This window comes from Canis lupus, chromosome 7 (genome assembly GCF_011100685.1).
Source record: "Canis lupus familiaris isolate Mischka breed German Shepherd chromosome 7, alternate assembly UU_Cfam_GSD_1.0, whole genome shotgun sequence".
NCBI lineage: Eukaryota > Metazoa > Chordata > Mammalia > Carnivora > Canidae > Canis > Canis lupus.
In genome coordinates this window covers 66,916,853-66,942,521 of record NC_049228.1, presented here as the reverse complement: position 1 = coordinate 66,942,521, position 25,669 = coordinate 66,916,853, and the positions used below count along the sequence as shown (strand labels likewise).

Below are 25,669 nucleotides of genomic sequence, written 5' to 3'. Positions count from 1 at the left end.
GGCATGAGAAACAGGAAAACCTGATTAGTGACCAAAAGAGAGACAGGAAGGGTTAAGTATGATTATGTGATTAGAAAAATAATTATATATCTTCTATTTTAGGTGAGTAGCGATTTAATTAACCAAAGCAGATAATATATTTTGGAAAGATAAACATTTTAGATGCTTAAATTTTAGGTCCCTATACCATTTTATGGGTAATGAGATAGGAGTTGAAAATATGAGTGTGGGGATCCCTGGGTGGCTCAGTGGTTTAGCACCTGCCGTCAACCTGGGATGTGATCCTGGTGTCCCCGGATTGAGTCTCACATCAGGCTTCCTACATGGAGCCTGCTTCTCTCTCTGCCTGTGTCTCTGCCTCTCTCTCTCTCTGTGTCTCTCATGAATGAATGAATGAATGAATGAATAAAAGAAAGAAAGAAAGAAAGAAAGAAAGAAAGAAAGAAAGAAAGAAAGAAAGAGAAAGAAAGAAAGAAAGAAAGAAAGAAAGAAAGAAAGAAAGAAAGAAAGAAAGAAAGAAAGAAAGAAAGAAAGAAAGAAAGAAAGGAGTGTGAGTTCAACAGAGTGACTGGACTGTGATACAGGTTTGTATATCATGAGAACACCTTTAAACCCATGAAAATAGATGCAATTACCCAATGAGTATGGGATAGAAGAACAGGAAAAAAACAAAACAAAACAGTGGATTAGGAAGCTCCAAGCTCTCATTCCCTACTAAAACAAAACAGAACAGCAACAAAAAATCCCAGAAGCTCTCTGAACCAACTTTGCAGTAGCTTAGAAAAACAATCAAATGTTTAGAAAAGTCAAACAAAATGCCCAATTAAGTAAAAGCCATTTTCAAATGGTAGGATGTTTTGTGACGTTTTTACTCACTCTTATCCCACTTCCTCCAAGTTGGGGCAAGCTAGTCTTAAGCAGGTAGCAGATTGGTTCCCAATTCCCCCTTCTTGAACCAGAGTAAAACCATATTGGTAAATTATTGTATATATCTGTTCCAAACTGTCTGGGGATTGCGTGAAAGACTAAAGCAAGGACTTCATCTGTTTTAGAACACTTAGAACACTTAGAACGTAGGCAGAAAAAGCAGTGGGCATTGTTCATAAAAGCTGCAAAATAACTACAATACCCATAGACACCTGAGACTGAAGATTATAGTAGATATGTAAATTGACCATCTAGGCCCAGAAGAGAAACTGGGATGAGACTCTGGAAAATTAAGATGAGCAGCCTGGGTGGCTCAGGGGTTCAGCGCCACCTTCAGCTTACAGTAGATAGAAAAATTAATGGAGGGGTACCTGGGTGGCTCACTCAGTTAAGCCTCTTACTGTTCATTTCAGCTCAGGTCATGATCTCAGGGTTGTTAGACTGAGCCCCACATGGGACTCCATGCTGGGTATGGAGCCTACTCAAGATTTTCTCTCCCTCCCTGCACCCCCCATCCCTGCTTGCACATACACACACTCTCCCTTAAAAAAAAAAAAAAAAAGTTAATGGAAAATGAACAAATAATGGCAAAAATAAATGAAAAAGATTAGAAGCCTGCAGGATTAGAACCTAAACTTGATGGAATACTGGTAGGTAGAAGAGACACAGTTTTACAGAAGATAAATGATTAGGTGTGGGTCCAAGAAATGTTAGGGGGTACAGAATGAAGATACAAAGTTGAGACATCAAACTTGTAAGAAAAAGAAAAATATGTGTACATAAATGGTATCCTCTCAAAAGGACATGGAATCATATCGTAATCTAAAACACTTAATAGTCTCATGATCTTAGCAAGTTATTAGCCCCTCATAGCCTCAATGCTAGCATCTGTGAAGCAAAGATAACTACAGTAACTACTACACAGAGCTGTTAATAAGAACCTGATATATCCTAGTAAGTCACAGAAACATACTCGAGGATAATTTCGAAGAGGATTCTCCCCCCTATCACTTTAGGTGTATAGGTATTGATGAACACAAGCAAGACTTTATCTTCATACAAATAAATGAAAACGTTCATATAATTTGATCTTGCTCTAGGAAAGAGTGTCTGTTGTTTTTCAAAGTACTCTTTTTCAAGTGATTGATTTTTTTTCCTCCAGGAAAAATAGTTGTCATATATTCTTTAGTTAGCAGTAGTATAACAACTTAAAAAAAATAGCTAATGTTATCTTCTTAAAGTTCCTATAAAAATTTTCGTTAAGACCACATTTTTTTTTTTAAAGATTTATTTATTTATGATAGAGAGAGAGAGAGAGAGGCAGAGACACAGGAGGAGGAAGAAGCAGGCTCCATGCTGGGAGCCCGATGCGGGACTCGATCCCGGGACTCCAGGATCGCGCCCTGGGCCAAAGGCAGGCGCCAAACCGCTGCGCCACCCAGGGATCCCCACATTTTTTTAAATAGATGTCGTATATTCTTTAGTCGGCAGTAGTATAACAACCTTAAAAAAAATAGCTAATGTTATCTTCTTAAAGTTCCTATAAAAATTTTCATTAAGACCAGATTTTTCTTTTAAGTAGGCTCCATGCCCAGTATGGAGCCCAAAGCAGGGCTTGAATTCATGACCCTGAGATCAAGATTTGAGCTGGGAACAAGAGTTGGACACTTAACTGACTGCGCCACCCAGCCGCCCCATTTAGATCTATATCATAAGGGGAAAAACAAGGGCACCTGGATAGCTCAATCGGTTAAGCAGCCAACTCTTGGTGCTCAGTGCATGATCTCAGGGTCGTGGGATCAAGCCCCATGTTGGGCTCTGCCCTTAGGGAGTTTGCTTGGATATTCTCTCTCTCATCTCCCTCTAATCCTCCCCCTGCTTGCACACTCATGCTCTAAAATAAATAAATGAATAAATCTTTAAAAGAAAAAAATAAGGGGAAAAAGAAACAGACTCAGAAACCTGTGGAATCGTAACAAAGATTTAACATTTGTATCACTGGAGGCCCAGAAAGAAAAAAGACAGAGAATATGACTAATAAGGAATAGAATAAATGATGCCAAAAAATTTCCTACATTTGGCAAAAGACATAAGCCTATATATTGAAGAAACTAACAAGACATATCTAAAGAAATCGAAACCAACAAAAAACTGTCAGCCTAGAATCCTATATCCAGCAGAAAGAAAAACCAAAGAAGGGGAGGAGAAGACACAGGCTGCCAGCTACGAGATGAACAAGTCATGGGGATAAAAGGTACAGCATAGGGAATGTAGTCAAATAAATGGTATTGTAACAGTACTGTATGATGAAAAATGGTAGCTACACTTGTGGTGAGCTAACATGTAGAGCTGTTGAATCATTTAGGCTATACACCTGAAATGAATGTAACATTGTGTGGTCAACTATACCTCAATTAATAAAATGCATTAAAAAAGATATTGTCAGGGGCGCCTGGGTGGCTCAGTCAGTTAAGCATCCAACTCTTGATTTCAGCTCAGGTCATGATCTTAGGATCCTGGGACTGAGCTCCATGTCGGGCTTATAGCAAGAAGTCTCTTTCTCTCCCTCTTCCTCTCCCTCTGTCCCCCCTCACCAGCTTGCACACACTCATAAATAAATTAAAATCTTTTAAAAAAAGAAAAAAGACGGGTATCTGGGTAGCTCGGCGGCGGGGGGGGGGGGGGGGGTGTTAAGTGTCTGCCTTCGGCTCAGGTTGTTTCCCAGGGTCCTGGAATTAAGCTCCAGGTAGCGGTCCCTGCTCAACAGGGAGCCTGCTTCTCCCTCTCCCCTCTGCCCTCTACCCCACTTCTTGTGCACATACATTCTTTCTCAAATAAATAAAATCTTTAAAAAAATTTTTTCAGATGACAAAAAACTGAGATATGTGTTATAAGAAGACCGAAGATAATGGTTAAAGGAAATTTTTTAATGAAAAGAAAATGATAAAGGAAATAATCTTGGGATATCAGGAAGGAAAAATAAATGAAAAGAGTAAGAAGTTGGGAAAATAGAATACACTTTCACTTTCTTAAAAGCTGAAGTATTATAATACTACCTAGTTTCTCAATGTGTATAAGGTGATATTAAAGATTACAAACAGGGAAAATAAAGGAACATAAAGTATAGGTAAGATTCCTACCCTTCACTCAAACTAGTAAAATGTCAAGACCAATCAACTGTGATGCTATGTATGTCTAATTTAATACCTAGAGTAACCAATAAGAAAGCTATTACAGAAAAATACACACAAAGCCCTTTAAGTAAATCAAAATAGAATAATAAATGGTCAAGTAGCACATAGGAAGGTGATAAAGGGAACCAGAAAGACAAAAAATCGGGAGGTTAAACAAAAAATAAAAGCACAGGTAAGCCCTAAAATAACAATTATATTAAATGTAAATAGTCTGAAGCAATAATTCAAGTTAAAAGACAGATTACCAAAGCTGATAAACAAAACATGACCAAACTACAGACATGAAACTTACTTCAAATGTAACAATATAGGTAGATTAAAAGTAAAAGAGTAAGAAACAATATGCCACACAAACAGTAATCAAAAGAAAGCTGGGGTGGATATATTACTGTGAAACAAAGTAGACTTCAGAGCAAAGAGAATTACTGGGAACAGAATGGAAAATTACATGATGATAAAAGAGTCAATCTATGAAGAAGGCATAACAATCTTAAATGTATATTTTCTAAATAAGAGAACTACAAAATATGTGAAGTAAAAATGGATCGAAATGAAAAGAAATATACAAATACACAATTTTAGTTGAAGACTTCCACACTCCTCTCTCAGCAATTGTCAACACTAGACAGAAAATCAGCAAGAACTCAACACCAATCAACCAACAGGATCTAGACAACATTCATAGAATATTCCACCCAACAACAGCAAAATACATATTCCTTGTAAGTGCTCACAGAAAACTTAACATGATAGGCCAAACCCTGTGCCAAACCTCAATCCTCAACAAATTTATAAGAATTAAAATCAAACAGTGTGTTTTCTGACTAAAATGTAATCAACTAAAGCAAACAATAAAAAGTAGGGAAATCCCAAAGCACTTGCAAACTAAATAACGTATTTCTAAATAATCCACAAAGAAAAAGTCTGAAGGGAAATAAAAATACATTAATATTATAATAATATATAATACTCATACAAGCAGTATCTCTAATACCCAAAGAAGAGAAACAACAAAAATATTTTCAATACGTGAATAACTGAACAACCATAGTCTAGCCATACCATGGCTGTGTGTGTGTGTCTTAAGTAAATAAGTAAAATCTTAAAAAAAAAAAAAAAAAAAAAAAAGTGTTCCCTCCTTTTCTGTTTTCTGGAGGAGACTGCATAGATTTTTTGTTAATTACTTTTTAAACATTAGCTAGACTTCTCCAGTGAAACCATCTGGCTCTGAAGATTTCTTTTTTGGTTGGCATTACATTATTAGAATTGATAGTACTATTTAAATTATCTTACTGATAGTGGGTTAGTTGAGGTAATTTGTGCTTTTTAAGGAATTGTCCATTTTATTGAAGTCAAACACATGTAGAGCTGGTCATAATATTTCCTTATTACCCTTTGTATAACTGCAGGATCTGTATGATAGTGCCTATTTCATTTTTAATATTGGTAATTTTGTCTTATCAGTCTTGCTAGGGGGTTGTCAATTTGATCTTGTCAAAGACCTGGGTTTTGGGGATCCCTGGGTGGTTCAGTGGTTTAGTGCCTGCCTTCAGCCCAGAGCATGATCTTGGAGTCCCAGGATCAAGTCCCACATCAGGCTCCCTGCATAGAGCCTGCTTCTCCCTCTACCTGTGTCTCTCATGAATAAATAAATAAATCTTTAAAAGAAATCCTTTTAAAAAAAAAGACCTGGGTTTTTGTTTTATTGAATTTTTACTTTTGTTTTTCTGTGTTCAGTTTATTGATTTTTATCCTTATTGCTTCCTTTCTTGTGTTTGCTTTAGTTTTTTTGTGCTCTTCTAGTTTTTTGCGAAAGGAGCTCCAGTTATTCAAAATCATTCTTCTCTAATATGAGTATTTAATGCTATACATTTCTTTTTCAGCACTGCTTTAGCTATGTTCCACACATTTTGATATGTTTTTTGTGTGTGTCTGTGTGTGCAGTTTAATGTGTATTTTTATTTCCCTTCAGGCTTTTTCTTTGTGGATTATTTAGAAATACGTTATTTAGTTTGCAAGTGCTTTGGGATTTCCCTACTATCTTTTTATTGTTTGCTTTAGTTGATTACATTGTGGAAATTTTTTGCTACAACACCAAATTTGACAAGTGGTGTTTCTTAAAGGTTAGCTGCAATATGGAATCTTTTGTGCTCACTTTGCAACATTAAAATATATGGTCTATCTCGCACTTTGAGTAGACCTTTTCTCATGGATGATTTTTTTTTTTTAAGATTTTATTTATCTATTCATGAGAGACAGAAAAAGAGAGAGAGAGAGGGAGAGGCAGAGACACAGGCAGAGGGAGATGCAGGCCCCATGCAGGGAGCCCAACGTGGGACTTGATCCCAGGTCTCCAGGATTGCGCCCTGGGCCAAAGGCAGGGACTCAACCACTGAGCCAACCAGGCTGCCCAACTCATGGATGATTTTATAACATCATGCGTTGGTCATTTAGAAAAATACTGGCTCAGGGCGCCTGGGAGGCTCTGTCGATTAAGCATCTGCCTTCGGCTCAGGTCATGATCCCAGGGTCCTAGGATCAAGCACGGTATTGGGCTCCCTGCTCAGTGGTTGAGCCTGCTTCTCCCTTCCCCTCTGTCCCTTGGCTCATGCTCTCTTTCACTCTCTATCTCAAATAAAGAACCAAAAATCTAAAATAAAATATCTGCTCATTATACTTCAAAATCCAGTTAGCACAGATTCCTCCCCAATGACACATACATATACATAAGTAAAGCCACACACAGACACAACCTTCACATTCAAAGGCCATATTACTGAAAGTATCATGTAAATGTTCAGTTCTGTCATGGATTAATCCCTTCACCAAATCAGTATTTTTTTTCCTTTTTTAAAAGTCACAGTTTTGTCAAGATATAATTTATGTAAAGTAAAATTCATCCTTTTCAGGCTTACAGTTCTATGAATCTTGACAAACACAGTTGTGTAACCACCACCACCATCACCACAATCAAGATATAGAACACTTCCATCACTCTAAATATTCTCTCATATCCACTCCATTCCATCCCTGGCCCCTGAAAAATGTTCAGTTCTGCAATAAGACAGTTAGGTTCTGCAATAATCCAACTACAGGGTTATTAATCTTTTTAACGTTTTCCCAAAGTCACTATGTTATTTCAAACCAGTTCAGGAAAACATTACTATTGCCTGTCAGCCATGTGCATGATGGTGTTATTTGTAACTATGCATTTTATTCTACATCAGATCACCAATATTTCATAGCTTAGACTGCCTACCCATACTCACTTTCCAGACATGTCAAATCCCACAAAGATATGTTTTGGCAGGCAGCTATCTGAATCTTGCAATCCATTGCAGGTTCTATCAAAGAACTGGCTCCCATCGCTCATTCAGTCAAGTTTCAGATCACTGCTTCTAAGATAAAATATTATAGGGCTTACTTTCCCATCTAACCCAGTCACTAAATACTAGGTCTTTTCCCTACTACTTCGTATCTCATCTTCCCCATTTCATTATTTACCAATCCCCATACTTTTTGGTCAATTTATATATTTTTCATTTAGTATATTCTGTGTACAAAGCAGCCTCCAAAAAAAAAAAAAAAAAAAAAAAAAGCAGCCTCTTAAGGCTATGGAAACACTTCTGTTTATGGCATGGTATCTACAACTCTATAGTGTTTCCACTATACTACAAACTAAGTATCAGAAAGGCTGCCACTTACTGTTAAGTGAATTCATTTACCTTTTCTAAGGTTTAATTTCATTTACAAAGTGGAAATAATAAAATAATAATATGCCTCACCCAGCACATAGGATTGTTGTAAACATTAAATAATGAATGTGTAAAGTCTTATAAAAATAACTATTATAGTCTTTTGGTCTCTCATTCAAAATGTATACATCAAGGGGGGGAAACCTATCAATACCTTTATACAGACCACTTTTAGTTTTAAGATGTTATCTCCCAGAACAGATATATAGCTTAGATTTAAATAAATTATCAATTATAGCATATCTCTTAACATCATGTCAGTATTTTTGGCTTTTGTCACAGAAACAAACATTTTCTAGTAATTCAACAAATAAATATTTATTGAAAACTTACTAAGCACTGTTCCAAAAACTAGTGACACATCAGCGAACAAGACAATCAAATACCTGCTCTCATGGAGCTCACATGCTGAACATCAATCTCTCAAAATAAAATAGCTCTGAAGCCCAAGAGCTACTTAAGAAAATATGTTTTCACAAATCAAAATATGTTTTCATTTAGGAAAAATATTAATAAGAATATAAATTTACAATCTCTTTTGAATTTGTAAAAACAAATTTATATAGTAATTATTCTTCTATAGCCTCTGTACATCTAAACAATCTCTTCATAGATTCCTAAGAAAATAGCAGGTCCTTTCCTTTTGGCAGGCAAAGGAACAAAGTACTAGGGAATTACAATGATGACTGAGGGTAACACTTCGTTTCTTTATCAAATTTGATCCTCTCCCCCAAATCAGCTCAAACAATATAAAATAAAACCAGGTTTTACGGAAAATGCTCACTCTCTTTCATATAACCTATTTTTTCTTAAACCTTATTTTAAAAAAAAAAGAGGAAATAGGGATGCCTGGGTGGCTCAACTGTTGAGCCTCTGACTTTGGCTCAGAGCATGATCCTGGAGTCCCAAGATCGAGTCCCACATTGGGCTCCCTGTATGGAGCCTGCCTCTCTCTCTGTGTCTCTCATGAATAAATAAATAAAATCTTAAGATTAAAAAAAAGAAAAAAAAAGAAACAGGGGCATCTGGGTAGCTCACTTGGTTAAGTGTCGCCTTCAGCTCAGGTCATTATCTTAAGGGTCCTGGGATAGAACCCCGGGCTGGGCTCCAGGAGTCTGCTTTTCCCTCTACCCTCTGCTACCCCCTCTTCCACTCATGTGCATGCACCCCCACCTCAATAAAATCTTTAAAAAGAGAGAGAGAGAGAAAATAATTACTTAAATGAGAGGTAAGTTTTTCCATCTAATCCTACTTTGATTTATTTTGGTTTCCTTACAGCAGATTCCAAAATGAGATATACTCAGGAGGCATAATGTCTAGCTGCTTGGCAATTACTCAGTCCTTCCCAAACCCAGCTATACAATCACCTAGGCCCTGTTAAGAATACAAATTTCAGCATACTTACATCTCCTAACTCCAATTCTCATACAGTAGGGCTGTGGTGCAGCCCTCAAGAATCTGTATTTTGTTTTAATGTGTCTGACCCATGAACAGCCATTTGGAAAATTTTAAATGTGTCACCCAAAGATTGATCATTAAAGGCAAAGCACTATACAGGCATCCCTCCATTAATGGATCAGATGTTATCCCAGCTATAGTCTTAAGCTGGCAGTCTTTGGAAAATAGCTGGCAATATTCTAATTCTGGTATTATATAATTTAACAATTCAGTAAAAAATTCATTTCCAAAAAATATAAAGAATAAACTATCATTACTTGCAATTCTCCTGAGGAGGAATCTCTACCTACTGTAGTAGATACTTGTATGGGACTGTCCAGCATGTCATTTCCCTTTCTTGTGGTAAATGAACTCCAATTTCTACTTCTCCCTCATGCAACTCTAATATATCTTGGTACAAGCTGTCTCACCTCCAATACTGAGACTGGAGTACATGATGAAGGCCTAAGCTTATCAATATACCATTCTTCTAACTATTGTGATTGGTTCAAGTATGGGCACCTGACCTAAGCTGTCCAAATCAGTTAGAAACTTTATTAGAAGAAAAAATCTTTTTCTTTCTACTTACCTGAACAAGTAGAATTGGAAGCTACAAGCAATCATCCTAAAATCACAGTAAGTTATCTGTCTGAGAAGGAAGACAGTTATGGAAGTAGATGTGGAAAACCAGTAAGTCAGTCACATCATTTAAGCCCTAAAAAAAAAAAAAAAAAAAAAAAAAAAAAAAACTTTCCTGAAGCTAGAGTCTACCTATAAAGTATTCAGAGGCAATAAATGTTCTTTATCACTTAAGCTAATTTGGTTTGGGTTTTCATCCTTTACAATCAAAAGACTCCTAGTTAAAACAGATAAAAAGGAATAGAAATCTCTATAGGCCCTTAGCGTTCAACTCACTAAATCTAGTGACTACTCCCCAACTATTAAAAGAAGGAAGAAAAGGGCAGGGACTGAGCTTGAACGCTTCAATTGCAAAATAAGCCCACTGCCTTTAATTAGATTATAAGTTATTTGATTATATATCTTATTCTTATATCTTATTCTAAAATAAATATAAATATCTTATTCTAAAACTATCCATGAAAATCTATGTAGAATAAGATAGTAAATATCTTATTCTAAAACTATCCACGAAAATCTATGTAAGGCTAATAACTTCCTCCTCCTTCTACTTAGAAAGATGGTAGAAGCTATAGGAGATGCACCTGAATAGGGTAATGTCAAAAATCCAGTTAACAACCTGGAGTGGCAAGATAAGCACCTACAGACAAAAAAGCTTTGGGGCCAGGCCAGATGAGCACAGGGCATGAGGGCAAAAGGGACCAAGGGGCATCCACTTATCATCAGCTTACAGTATTGTTTTTGTGAGATTTCAAACTCTGCTTTATAGATCATCACATTTAATGCTCACCACTACCTTATGAAGTAAGTTATTAACGACTGTTTTATAGTTTGAGGAAACGGCTGTTGTAAAAGAGTTTAAGTGACTTACGCAAGGTCAAAGAAAAAAAGAAAGGAAGAAGGGGTGGAAAAAATGAACATCTGTTATTGTTTGCCTTGTCCCACTGCCCTTGCCTCCCTATTCTCATAATTCTCAAGTAATCCTACCCTCCTTATCACAAGTGATTAGTCTAGGGATGGGCCCCTCACCCAAGCCTAACTAATGAATCTTTTGCTCCAGAGCTCTCTGGATTTGAGACTCAAAAACTTGAAATCAGTGGCTGAAGCTGTTAGATATAAAGCTAGTGCTGAGTAGCCATATCTTCCACAAGTGACTAAAACCAGTCTACAATTAGAATGACAACACAAAGAAAGAATAAGAAAATGAAGGGAGAGAGGCCTGCTTGCATTGGAAGCCCAAGTTCTAGTTCTTATTAAAACTCAACTGAATCTCTGCAATCAGGTTTCCCTGAATCTATAAATTCTTTTTGCCTAGGAAAATTCGAGTTCTACCATATCTAACTGTCAAAAGTCCTAATTAATTCAGAGAGAAAGAACAGGGGTATAGGATAAGGGGATAATCATTCACAACAATTGACAAGTATTAATTGAACAATAATGTCCAGAATTATACTAAGCCCTCAAGGAATTCTCATTAGAGGTAAGAACAACACTCAAGACTCATACTAGATAGCAGTGATCAATGAGTACAATGATAATTGTACATGAGACAATTATAAATACCGTAGGAGGTCAAAGAAGAAAGTAACAATATAACATCATTGTGACTTATCTTAGAATATAAAGATGAGAAAGGAAACTAGTGAGGAGAATATAGAGGAAAACTCAAAAGGAGAGAAAAGATAAGGCCTGGGACTGTGAGAACAAAGTTACGGAAAACTTGCAACTTGCTGTATAAGTGAGAAAATCACCTGGCCCAGGCTACTTTAGAGAATAACAAGAAGTAAGGCTAAGTAAATAGGTAAGCTAAGACCACATGACAAAAAGCACTAACGTTAAGGAAAAGAAACATACAGTATGGATTATACTGGCAAACTGCTAGGGTGTTCCACTAATCCAAGAATGCTGGGTTAAAAATTTGGACAGGGGTAGGGCAGCAATAATAGAAACCAAAGATATGATTTTTTAAAATATTTCAAAAGAAGAATCTCATTCTACTCTTCTTCTAAGTTTCTAAGCATTATTGCTAACTACAGTGGAACCTTCATCAAATCTGTAGTATGAAGGTAAAGAAAAAAGTAACTGTTAATACCCAGATGAAAATGTGGCACCTACATATAAATTATTTCATTCAATCCTCATAATTGAAACCTATGAAGTAAATATTATCATGATTCTCATTTTGCAAATTAAATATATTCAGGGCCAAGAAGTTAGATAACTTGTCCAAGATGACACAACTAAATAAAAAGCTGGCCTGTGGTGTGGGGAGGTGGATAATAACACACTTGGTCAGCACAAAAGTCCTTTTTCCCAGGACAAATTACAAAGATATATAATGATGACAATGATGATGATAATGATAGCTAACATCTACTAAATGCTAGGAACTATGCAAAGCATGTTACATGCATTATCATATTTAATACTCCTAATAGCCCTATAAGAGTCTATGATTAATCTTATTCGAGGATGATGTGTTTGAGTCTTAAAAAAACTAAAAACTTTACCTAATAATCACTAAGTTGTACACCTGAAAGTAATGTAACATAGTGTGTCAGCTACGCTCAAATTAAAAAAAAAGTCACAAGGCTAATAAATGGCTGACCTGGGTAAGATTCAAAATCAGACAGTATGACTCCAGAACATGCTCTTAACTACTATGCTATACTGCCTCTCTGATTACAAATTACTAGAAATAAGCAAAGGAAATACAATTAGGCTGAGAGGAGTAAACACTTTTAGAGTGGATGATGAATATCAGAGAAACATTTTTTTGTCCTACTGCTAAAGAAATAGTAAAATTTAAGCAATTAGTGAAAGAACAAATAGAAGATGTATATCTAAAACAGAATTTTTTTTCCAAAGATTTTATTTATTTATTCATGAGAGACACAGAGAGGAGAGAGAGACAGACAACAGGCAGAGGGAGAAGCAGGCTCCATGCAGGGAGCCTGACATGGGATTCGATCCCGGGTCTCCAAGATCACGCCCTGGACTGAAGGCAGGCGCTAAAGCGCTGGGCTGCCCGAATTTCTTTTTTTTTTTAAGGTTTTATTTATTTATTCATGAGACACAGAGAGAGAGGCAGAGACACAGGCAGAAGGAGAAGCAGGCTCCCTGTGGGGAGCCCAATGTGGGACTCGATCCCAGGACCCCAGGATCACGACCTGAGCCAAAGGCAGTGACCTGAGTCAAAGACATAGCCAACCAGAAGTCCCTAAAACAGAATTTCTTGATAAGGTTGGAAATTTAAATAAATTTGTCTATAAAGACAAATTATGGGAACCCTGGGTGGCGCAGCGGTTTAGCGCCTGCCTTTGGCCCAGGGCGCGATCCTGGAAACCCGGGATCAAATCCCACGTCGGGCTCCCGGTGCATGGAGCCTGCTTCTCCCTCTGCCTATGTCTCTGCCTCTCTCTCTCTCTCTCTCTCTCTCTCTCTCTCTCTCTGTGACTATCATAAATAAATAAAATTTAAAAAAAATAAATAAATAAAGACAAATTATTTTGATGATGGTTTCAATTAGTGAATTTTGTATTACACTTCTGAAGAAAGCCAAAGTTCTGAGAGAGGGTGTTATCTGAACAAAGCCATATAATTTTTCAATTTACAACTTACAGTCAATTAGATGAGTACATTCAAGGCTTCAGATCCCCCAACCCTATCCCATTCAGCTCAGTTTTTCTTTCACTATATCATACCCACATTCTTAGAAATTGTAACTGTTAGTGTTGTCAGAGCTAAGTTTCTTCATGTAAAAGAAATACAAACTCAAAGTGATGATAAACTGAAATTGAAATTACCAGTATATTTTTTCTTCTTTCCAAAAATAAAATTTCATAGTTCCATTCATTAAACAAGAACAAGAAGCAATTTCAAACCAGTAGCAATGAATAGCCCTAGAATCTATATTGTGGTCTCCGGGTATCATTCTGTACTAAAGGGAAAGCAGGGAAGCCTGGGTGGCTCAGTAGTTTAGTGCTGTCTTCAGTCCAAGGCGTGATCCTGGAGATCTGAGATCGTCTCTGCCTCTATGTCTCTCATAAATAAATAAAATCTTTAAAAATAAATAAACAAACAAACAAACAAATGGAAAGCAATGGCTAACTTCCAAGTCTGGGGCAAGAAACGTACAAGATAAGCCTAGGCATCTTATTATACAAAAAAACAAGGAAGCTCTATCAAAGATTATTAAAGTCATATACAAATGAGATGGGAGCCAACATACAGAGGCTCATTAGCCAAAGATAGGACAAACTAAAAAACAGCAAGGATTACAGTAATTGACTGAAACACATCAAATTTATTTTTTTAAATGTTTTCCATAAGGATCCTAAAAATAAAAAACGAAACAGAGAAAGGAATGAATGAATGAATAAATGCTGGGTTTATCTTGTTTACTGACCCGTCTGTACTGGCTCAATAAGTCCTTTTGCATACTAGCTTTCCAGACAATGGGAGACCACAGTAAGAGATTGCAAGGTGGGAGGCCAATAAAGGCAGGGGATATGGTCCACCTGGTTCTCTCACTGCCAGATCAACATGCTTCTCTGTACTTGAAACCACAGCCCCTATCAGCATCTTCAGAGATCTACCCTCCTCAAATGCTCTCTTATTGTGTCCCTTCAGGCCTAGAATTGGTAGCAGCTCTCTTCCCCACTGCTACTATCCTAGGGTACTGTGCTATCCCTACTGATTTCCTTAATACTGTCTATACCTTTGTAAACAGTCCCTTTCTTAAAGTTCTCTCAAATACCCAGTTTGTGCTACATCTATCACCTTATTCGGAAAAGCTGCAATTAAAGACTGAAACATGTATTTTATAAACTGTATTTCAAGGTAAGCTAACAGCCCTACAGATGATGAGTGAAAGTTCTTAAATTCTTAAGTTCTCGTAACAGAAGAATTATAGTTAATAAATGTGAAAGGAATGACGGAATTAGGAAGTAATTATTTTGCTATCTCTAATGAAATAATTGATTAAATAAAGATTATAAATGGATGGAACCACTGTGAAAAGATGATGATCAATTTTACAAAGGAAATTATTATAGACAATTACCACCTGAACACACTGATCAACCATCACTAAGGGTGAGCCAGTCAGGTATTATAGGCCTCTTCATGTGAGGCAAAAGAACACACAATCTAGGACTACAAATCTGAAATACCTAAATCAAGCTTTTAGATCTAATTACCAGTTTACAGGAAATATGGAAAATACATGAGCAAATTAAATGACATCACAAGGAAATAACAACAAAAATCCAGAATGTGAAACACTGTACAGTACCAATGACCTAGTTTTTTCAACAAGATAATGTGGAAGTTAGGAGGGGGTAGACAAGACACAGGGACAAGACTGCACTATACTAAAAAGAGACTTGAAAGACCCAACAAACAAAAGCAATATGTAGACTTTGTCTGATCCATATTCTAAAAGAAACAAAAAAAACTGTAAAAAAACACATTGTCTTATACAACCAGGTGAATATGAATAACAATGGGAATTAATGGTACCAAGAAGCTTTTTATTTTGTTAGACATGATAATGGTCATGGTGGTAAAGAAGAAAATGTTCTTTTTTTTTTTTAGAGATACTTACTGACGTATGCAGGGGTGAAATGAGAGAATATCTGGAGTTTAAAATATTTTGGCAGGCAAAAGGGTGATGAATGAAGCAAGTGTGATAAAATTTTGAAAATTGCAGAATCTGGGTAATGGAAGTTCCCGATACTATTTTCCTACTTCCATATATGTTTGAAATTTTTCATTTACAAAATTATCAAACAAAACAAAAATAAATGTTCTTTCCTTTAGTTTCCAAACTTGTATATGTCTAAAAATCCACAACTCATGCAGAATCCTAGGACTCATCCCAAAAAATTCTGATTTTGTTTGTCTGGGCATGGGCCCAGATTCCATTTTTAACAAGTCCTCAAGTGAATCTGATACAGAGAATCTACAGACACATAGCTAAAAATTATACACTTAGAGTATTTTACCACGAGTCTTTAAATATATCCCAAACCTTAAAGGAAAGGCATGATCATATCTCTTACCTCCCTTCAAACCTTACCCCACTCCTAACTGCTCAAAATTTACCCTTTTCCTGAGACTACCAATTCTACAAAAGCAAGACCCCTGTTTGTTTGTACTCAACATGGTGCCTATCAGAGTACCTAGTACACAACAAATAAACATTTGTTGAATTAATGAATAACTAGAAAAAGGAAGAGTTACATGAAGTCTACTATTTCAAAATTAGTTCCTCTAAGATAAAATTTCAATTACTTTCTAAAAGTCAATATCGGAGTATGGCATAAAGACTATAAAGTACGGGAATAAAACAAAAATAAACTAAGAATAAAGAGAGGGTACAGGTTAGCATACCTTTTAAAATAAGACACAAATATAAGACAACTTCTCACCTTCTGAGACATCACCTTTGGACATTAATTTGAACATCTAATGTCCACTAACTGTCTAGGCACTATATTGAAAATGTACTCCTATATTTCACAGTCCCAAACAGGGAGAGCAGATGTATTAGAAAAGTAAACTACACGTTATACATTTTAATGGATATGAAATGAGTAACTCAATTACTACCTTCTCTGCTTAAAAAGTACAAAACTCTACAGTTATGAACACAAGTCACAAATGCAAAAATAAAAAAGTGTCAATCGTAACAACAATTAGTTTAGGATGATCTTCCAAGGCTATGTAGAACTAGTTCCAAAAATAGTGCTTACCAAGGATGGTCCCTATTCTTATATTTCTAATCTAACACCACTTAACTTTTAAATTCTATTTCTTAAGTAATGAATCAATGACACAACTTTTTAAATATTTACAGAAATATAATAAGCAAAGACTCATACACAATGGACATCGGCAACTATAAGGCCCAACTCTTCATTCTACAAACAGGGAGAGTGAAGCCCAGATAAGAAAAAAGATTTACTTGGTCAAATAAAGAAACTAATAGCAAAACAAGTTTATGCCAATGCTCTCAATTTTCAATCCAGAGGTTTGGTTTGTTTTTGTTTTTTTTTTTACTATACCATGCAAATGGCATACGTCAAAAAATATTTTCCATTGTGAAATGCAGCGCTGTCTGTTCATCTTGTACACACGAGTGTGGCATCTACCAGCTATGCTCTGAACTTAAACTAAACGGTGTACCTCTTTTTTAGTGAGGATGGGAACGGGGAAACACAGCTATTTATCTTCAGCAACAGAACTCCATATGTAATATTTCTTGACATGTAGGGCTTTCGGCCACATATACAAACAAAATCTCTAGTTTTTATCATACATACACATAGCAAAACTTAGGAAATTAAACTCTAAAGTTATGCAAAAACAAATCTAAAACTGAGAATTTATTCTTTATTATAAATTTTTTTTATGTGGTTCCTTCTTCTGGATTAAAAACATTTCTGACTCAAGAGATTAATGAATGGCCCAATTCATGTCTCAGCTGTTACTCTGAGCCACCTCTCTATACACCCACAGGATACTTGTAGTGCAAGAGGGCCTATTTACAGAACACATACTGAAAGTACAAAAGACACACACAGAAAGAAGACACGACAACAACTAAATCTCCACAAACCAGCTCCCAATGGTCTTTCTTATAAATATAAACCCTTGGCACAAAGTAGGTATTTATAAACCGGACTAAACAGTCTCCAAAAGTGCCTCCCCATTCTACTCAATCCCATCTAAACGTCACCATTTTCAGTTACAATTGGTTTAGACAGTTCAATAAAATATAGCTGGATTATGAATTTATGGGAATAGCTTGAGGAGCCATCATTATTCTGCACTTACATAATAAAGCCTAAGCACACTGACTAGCATATAACGGGAATACTATAAATATGACAAAGATAATAATTACCCATTAAAAAATGCTTACTAAATGTCATATGCTGTGATAATTGTTTTGTCTATATTATTTAACCCTTAAAACAATCTAGTACTATTATCCCCCCACTTTCCTGAAGATGAAATAAACTTTGACAGGTTAAAATAACTCACCTAACATCATCTAGCAAGTACCTGGCAGAGCCTACATTTGAATCCAAGTTTAGAGCCTACACAAATATTTACTGAATGAATGAACGGAATAATTTGTTTTTTAAAAAAAAAATCCTTGCAACATACTGACATCAAAACAGTCTGGTCCAAACTAACCAGATATGCAATTGATACTGGTAACACTCATAAACTCGTAAATTATGAATACTGGCAGGTATACAGCTTTAGGCTCAAAGATTTAATGACCTCAGGTCTTTTCATTTCACTAATATAACTCCAAATGTGATCAACTCAACTAGCAGAATGTACAGAGGGATTATATAGCCATAATCTAGAATCTGAACTGCTAGCCAAATCTGTTGAAATAATCTAACATGTGGCATAGAATTGTTAAAGTTCACGACAAAAATTCCAGGTGAGTGAAAGGGAAAGTAGTGGTGTCAATGATAAGGAAGAATATGGAAGAAAGCTTATTTTAAAATATGAGAAAATTTAATGATAACATGACATCCAAGTAGAGATGCCTGGTGGGCGGTCAGATATTTAGGATTTAAAACCAGAAAAAAAGGGCAGCCCGTATGGCTTAGCAGTTTAGCGCCGCCTTTGACCCAGGGCCTGATCCTGTAGACCCAGGATCAAGTCCCAAGTCGGGCTCCCTGCATGGAGCCTGCTTCTCCCTCTGCCTGTGTCTCTGCCCCTCTCTCTCTCTCTCTCTGGGTCTCTCATGAATGAATAAATAAAATCTTAAAAAATAATAAAATAAAACCAGAAAAAAAGACTAAAAAATAAAGACCTGGATATCATGGGCATAGAGATGACATTAGTTGAAGCTATAAAAATGGATAAATTTCCATGAGAGTAAAGAAAAAGTAAGTATTACAAAACCAAAGACTGAGACTGAGAGAAAAAGAAGTTAGCAAAGAGAAGATAGGAAAGCAGTGGGGTTAGGAAGTCCAAAAGAAAATTTAGAGGAAGAAAAACCAAAAAACAGACACCTGAAAATTATTTACATATGCCTCCTACATTCTGAAAAATTGACTGATGAAAAATGATAGTTAACAAATATGTACAAAGGGGACAGCAGTGTCAGAATTCAATATGCACTGTTCAACTAACACTGGTTCCCTTCTTCCCTCCATTCTACCCACTACTGCTACATCTCTAACAGCTAAACAAAAACTAGAAAAAAATGTTATGCTCTAAACTGGCATCCTGAAGTAGTATGCTCAACATGCTAAAGGCAAGATAGCTATATTTTTAAGAAATGTACCTCACCCTTCAAGACAAATACACATCTAATGTTCCCACCCAGCTATCTTTGTTTTTCTTTTTTAATTTACAAATCAGGGCAGCCCGGGTGGTTCAGCGGTTCAGCGCCCGCCTTCAGCCCAGGGGATGATCCTAGAGACCTGGGTTCGAGTCCCACGTCAGGCTCCCTGCATGGAGCCTGCTTCTTCCTCTGCCTGTGTCTCTGCCTCTCTCTCTCTCTCTCTCTCTCTCTCTGTCTCTCATGAATAAATGAATAAAATCTTTAAATATAATAATTTACAAATCATATGCATTTTTTCCTCTGGAAATTTAGACTTAATTAAACTCTAGACCTTACTGTATTCAGTATTGAGAAATTGTTAGTAGGTCCTAGATAAAATAATTTTAAGCTTAAAACGAAAGGCAGTGAAAAGGAAAACAGCTCATGATAATCACTATAAACTGTAACATGGACAATAAGGGAACCATTTAGACACTGAAAACAATGTGACTTATAGAAAACCAAGGTTGAGTGATATGGATGATATAGAAAATAAGTGTATAGTTACCATAATATTAGTATCTGCAGACTCTTTTAGCATTTATATTTGCAATATGAAAAATACACTTATCTAGTTCTTAAATTATATGAGAAAAGGTTAGAAAGCCACTATCAGGGCTTCTTCCAGCTACATTATTTTATAACTACTAATATTTATCATTAGGATCTCAACACAAAAGATTCTTTTGTGGAAAGATGGTTTAAAAAAGATCTGCCAGTCAGGTCATAATCTTAGGGTCATACGGGGGAACCCTACATTGGGTTCCTTCCATGCTGTCTCCCTCTGCCCCTTGCCCTGCTCACATGTTCTCACTCTCCCTCTCAAACAAATAAAATTTTTTTAAAAGAGAGAGGGGCACCTGGGTGGCTCAGTGGTTGAGCATATGCCTTTGACTCAGGTCATGATGCCAGGCTCCTTGGATCAAGTCCCATGCCAGGCTCCCCCCAACGTGGGAGGCCTGATTCTCCCTCTATGTCTCTCATGAATAAATAAAATCATTTTTTAAAAAAAGAGAGAGAGGATGTACAGCCGACTGACAGCAGACTCTTCTGAAACCAAAAGTTTCTGGAACTTTCATTTCTGAAGAGTAGATCTACTTAAGTAAGTGCAGAACAAACTTTATCTTTTGATATTACCAAAAAAAACCTAGAACTTGACTGCTGCACATGGTACATATAATACATACTCAGTATGTATCAATTAAGTAAATCATCAATGGCCAAAATAATAAAGAAAAGCAGTCAATTTAAAAGGAGTATCATGCCTACAAGAGATATCCAAAGTCCAGACAGGAAAGAGTAAGAGACTCACTGAAAAAAAGGTGAAGTTGCCCGATGGGTCATTCTGAATGGTAGAATGAATGGTTAATGATAAACATAAAACACCATGCAAAAAAAAAAAAAAAAAAAAAAAAAATTAAGGCTAGACACTACAAAACCAAAAAAAAACTTTTATCTCCAAAAAAAAATATTCAATCCTTATCAAGTTCCATTTAATATGGTAATAAAATTTCAACAGCTATCAGTAAACAATTATGGAACCAAATAGAAAAGAGGGCCAAGAATTTAAGATTACATGGGGCAAAAAATCTGTTGACTATTTCTCAAAATGTTCTTTCACAACTCTTGACTCCAAGATACCTGGCTGTCCTAACCCTGAAAAGGCCCTGATTGCCAACTTTCTTGACTCTTCCTCTTTGTTCAACTTTCATCTCTTACCCTTTATCGTTTTATCAGTTTCAACTTGCACTTCTGTGCAAATGATTTCCAAATTGTTATCTTTATGAGCTCAGTTTCCTATCTCCAATAGTCTACTGGTCATTTCTTTGTGGTTGTCCCACTATCCTCTAAAATACAACCTGAAATTGAACTTCTCTGTTGCTTGTTCTTCCCAAGAGATTTCCAAACCTGACTTTGCTTTTCAACAGTCTCCCTATAAGCTAGCTTCAAATTTTTTAGCATCATCTATTTTCTCTCACTTTGGTTCCCCCTTCTCCCCAGCCCTGCCAATCAAGTTCCATCAATTCTTCCTTTCCCATTTTAATGCGCCAGTTTGGGGCTTCAATAATTCCTGGACTATTAATTTGTTAAGAAGTCCCCAGTCTCATCCCATCTCCAATCTCTTTTCACACACCCTATCCTGCATATAACTACCAGATTCACCTTCATTCATCCTGGCACAGTGCTGTTTACAAATATTTAATAGCTACAATATACTGAAGAAAATCTAAATTCCCGTAACCAACAATCAAATCTTCCACATTCTAACCCCAATCTATGTTTCCATCTTTATCTTGTTCCCCTAAACATGTCATAGCCAATCACATCCTCACCCTCCATTCATGTTATCCTCTACTCCTCCTCTGAACATCCTCTAAACCTATCCACTCATCATAAAGCATACTCCCGCCCTCTGAACACACAGCAATTTCTTCTTTTCAATAACCAAGAACGTGCATCACCTACACCAATCATTTGAAATCTATCACACATTTTTTCAGTGTGTAAAGTGTTTTCCTTTGTTTCTGTGTGCATATTTAAGATTAGGTCTTGTTTTCCTAAATAGATTGGACTTTCAAGTAAAGAGTCCATGACCTGGGCAGCCCGGGTGGCTCAGCGGTTTAGTGCCTTCAGCCCAGGGCGTGATCCTGGAGACCTGGGATCGGGTCCCATGTCAGGCTCCCTGCATGGAGCCTGCTTCTCCCTCTGCCTGTGTCTCTGCCTCTCTCTGTGTCACCAATAAATAAATAAAATCTTAAAAAATAAATAAAATTTTAAAAAAAGAGTCCATGACCTATATTCGTATCTTCCACATTTCAATAGGCAACTAAGGCAAGAGGTTACATGACAACTTAAAAAAAAAAAAAAAGAGCTACTAAACACCCCATACTGCTGTTTCATGGAGTAAGATCAAAAAGTAAAATAGAATCAAAGATACACGGAAATTGGGTAAATAATAAAAGACTTGGCTTTAAAAATGACAAATTCTTAGTAGAAAGATGTGTTCTAATTCCTTCCATTTCTGTCATTCAATAAAGTGTTTTAAATTGTATCAGGCATCCATCATCCTGTTTCTCAATATGAAGCGCATCCATAATGTGACATATTTCAAATATACAACCCACAAGACTCTACTTTCATAGTAAAGGATGTTTAGAGTAATTTTGAAAGTTTGGGGAGAAATTTTCTTGTATAACATTATACACTTAAAAATACACCCAGATATTTAGAATAACTGAAATACATGCTAATTTAAGATGATCTACATAATTTTCCAGAATCAACATGAGATTTTTAAATTATTTCTCTGAATGGCATTATTGTGTTCACTTAATCTTAATCCCAAATACCGTATATATCTAACATTTAATTTTCTGAGAGGGCTCTAAATAACTTCGTATACATACTCCCTGCAATTTTAGAGATTGTGGTTTTGTTTGAACTAAAACAGAATTATTATATAACTTTTAGTTGTTCAGTAAAGTAAAAGGAGAAACTCCCTTACAGAGTTTGCAACTATTAGTATCAGGGAAAATAGACAAAACTTACAAACCCTAATTATTTACAGATAATTGTAACCACTGAAGGATCTTTAAGAACTTGGCCTTTCATTTCATAAAAACTTCTTCAGAATCTTTTAAAAGTGACAATGGTAAGCACACCACCACCAAAAAAGGCAGTTATGATAAAATATCTGTGCGGTACTTTTGTGATCACCAATACTGTAAAAGAGTTAATAATGTGATGACCTATCTTCAGTTATCTTAGATCTTTACACTTAACAGTCCAGCAAAAAGTTCCTCCAGATTCAAATCACCTATGACATCTTGGCTCAAAAATCGCTTTCTCAATGTTGATTCTCCATTGTCACTTCCACGTCTAAAAACTAAACCCTTAGGAGCTGAATCTCTGTTAAGTGGAAAGCGTCTTTCCAGTATTGCTGTCAAACCGATCAAAAAGATTATTACTAAGATCGTCATTCAACAAACTGCGGAAATAACTGACAGTGTAACTTTTTACGTGATGCCTAAGTACCTTTTGTAGAATGATGAACTGAGTTCGAGCTAAAAGTTCAGAGAAGTTAGTACAGAGCCACTCCAACGATAAATAAGGCCACGGCATGAGATTTTAGTGGTGCTCCAAAGACGGTTCAGGAAAAACAGCAGATTTTGGTGTTTTTCCGAGAGTATGCACACCTGAAACTTTCTTTTGCAAATAACTAGATTGAAAGCAAGAGGAAGGCAAATACACGCAGAACCCCAGACTGGCAAAAGACGACAGTGCTACTCACCAGCAAACAATCCGAATTCACTTCTGATTTCGGATCCCGCAGCAGGTTGTCGATTTTTTCAAACCGAGCCTCAAAACTGTCCCCAGTCGACATGTTGCTGCTACTGTGACAATACCCTCGTACCAGCAGCACCAGCAGCGGAAAGCAGTTTCAACCAACTTCCTCCGGCGGTGGGTTCGCGACCGCGGGGCGGAGAAGCCGGAACCTCAGGGTCACCAGGTGCGCCCGGTTCCCCCTCCTCCCCCTCACTGAGGGGATCTCCGCTCCCCAGACCCCGGGCCGGGGGCAACGGCGACCCACAGCCGCTCCGACGCCCAAAGTCGCATCCCACCCGGCAGCCCCTTAACGACAGCCGACAGCGCCGTCGCCACCAGCCTCGCTGCTCCGGCTGGCGCTTCAGCCTAGCGGGCCCCAGCCGTCTTCGCCATGGAGAGTTCCCCGTCCCGAAGTGGGCAGGCGGTGGGAGAGAAAGAGCAGCAGGGTGGAGACTCCGCCGGCAGCAGGGGAGGGAGAAGAGGAAAGGCGAAAGCGAAGGGCGGGTGCGGAGCTGTGCCAGCTGCTGCCGCCTCTTGGGCCACGGGGCCCGACCCGCTCCGCTCAGAGGCGCCGTAGGCGGTCTAGCCCCGCATCCCCGGCTCTCCTCGGCGCGGCCCGACGCCCGGATCCGACCCTGCCAAGAGCTGCTCCCCGCGGGACAGCCTCACTCTCCCATTTTGTACCGTCGCTGCTGGGGCTGCTGCCGCGCTGTCCGGCGGGGCAGGGCGAGGTCGGCGCCCGATGGAGACTTAGGAGAGGAAAGGCTGGAGAGCGGGCGGCGGAGGAAGACGAGGCTCGGGTCCCGGCGGCTGCTGATGCGGGAACTTCTGGGAGGGGCTGCGTCCCCAGCTCTGGAGAGGGCGAGTCGCGGCAGCGAATGCCTGGGGGGGTGGGGCGAGGGGGGCCGTGAGGGACTAATATGTCCGCCTTCCTGTTCAAACAAACGGAGACCGCCGGCGCGGACTGCGCATGCGGGGCGCGGACGCTCGGAAGGAGAATCGGACTCGCGCCGCGCGCGCGAGCACGCCGGCGCCTTCGCAGGGCGGGGCGGGGCCGGGCCGGGCCAGGGGGCGGGGCCGGGCCGGGGGGGCGGGGCCGGGCCGGGGGGGCGGGGCGGAAGGCGGGGCGGAAGGCGGGGCGCGCCCGGGGCCTAGCGGGCGGACCGGGAGGGCTGGTAAGCAGGGAGGAGCCCACCGGGTGCGGCGGGAGGCACCGCCCTCACCCCGGCGGGATCTGAAGAGCCGAGTGGAGCTCTGGAGCTGTAGCAGAGGTCGAGGCGGGCTAGGCGAGGGTGGGGCGGGCAGGGGCGCCGAGCTCTTTCGGTCTCTGGTGGTCTCCTGGCAGCTGCCTCAACTGCCCTCCCTCTGGGCGGCTGCGGTCCAGAGCTCTCTGACCGGAAAGAGAGGGTGCTTGTTATTATTTTGCAAATAGGTTCTTTTTTAGGCAAGATGCCTTTTCACCGACAAGGCAGCGTTTTAGCATCAGCTAATGAGCTGGTTTTCTGTAGTATTTCACCGTCGGCCCTCCGGGAACACCACCACATTTAAACCGTCTGCGATTCCATGGGAAAATGACGAAGCCATGCAGTACTGAACCCTCCTAAGCCGAGCGTGTGTATCAGGGGAGCACTAAATACGGACTCCGGAAGAAATAGTCCGTAGAAATCAAGTTCAGTTTGCTTTTTTTTTTTTTTTTTTAAATCTCAGAATCAATATTTTAAGTTACTCCTACTAGTTCTTCCGCACCATTATTCACTCCCATTGTAGTTCTCTTCCTTTTTTTTTTTTTTTTTTAAGATTTTATTTATTCATGAGAGACACAGAGAAGGGGCGGGGACAGAGACAGAAGCAGGCTCCAGGCAGGGAGCCCCACGCGGGTCTCGATCCCGGGTCTCCAAGATCACGCCCTGGGCCGAAGGCAGGCGCTTAACCGCTGAGCCACCCAGGGATGCCCTGTAGTTCTCTTCTTGATGTGTGATCCTGCAAGTTCAGTGAAACCTAAAATTGTGATTTTAACAGAACCAATGTAG

General features: G+C 38.4%; 1 protein-coding gene across 3 annotated transcripts in view; it reads right to left on the bottom strand.

The window, feature by feature from the left end:
• Window positions 1-24,577, bottom strand: part of ROCK1 (Rho associated coiled-coil containing protein kinase 1) — a 138,951-nt gene extending 114,374 nt beyond the window's left edge. For 2 of the 3 annotated variants that reach the window (XM_038543693.1, XM_038543695.1), the window contains exon 1: window positions 23,605-24,577. In XM_038543693.1, coding sequence (XP_038399621.1) covers window positions 23,605-23,697 — 93 coding nt within the window. In that variant the 5' untranslated portion in view covers window positions 23,698-24,577. The remainder of the gene's footprint in view (window positions 1-23,604) is intronic. The other variant, XM_038543694.1, reaches the window with a different exon arrangement.
• Window positions 24,578-25,669: the final 1,092 nt, after the last annotated feature.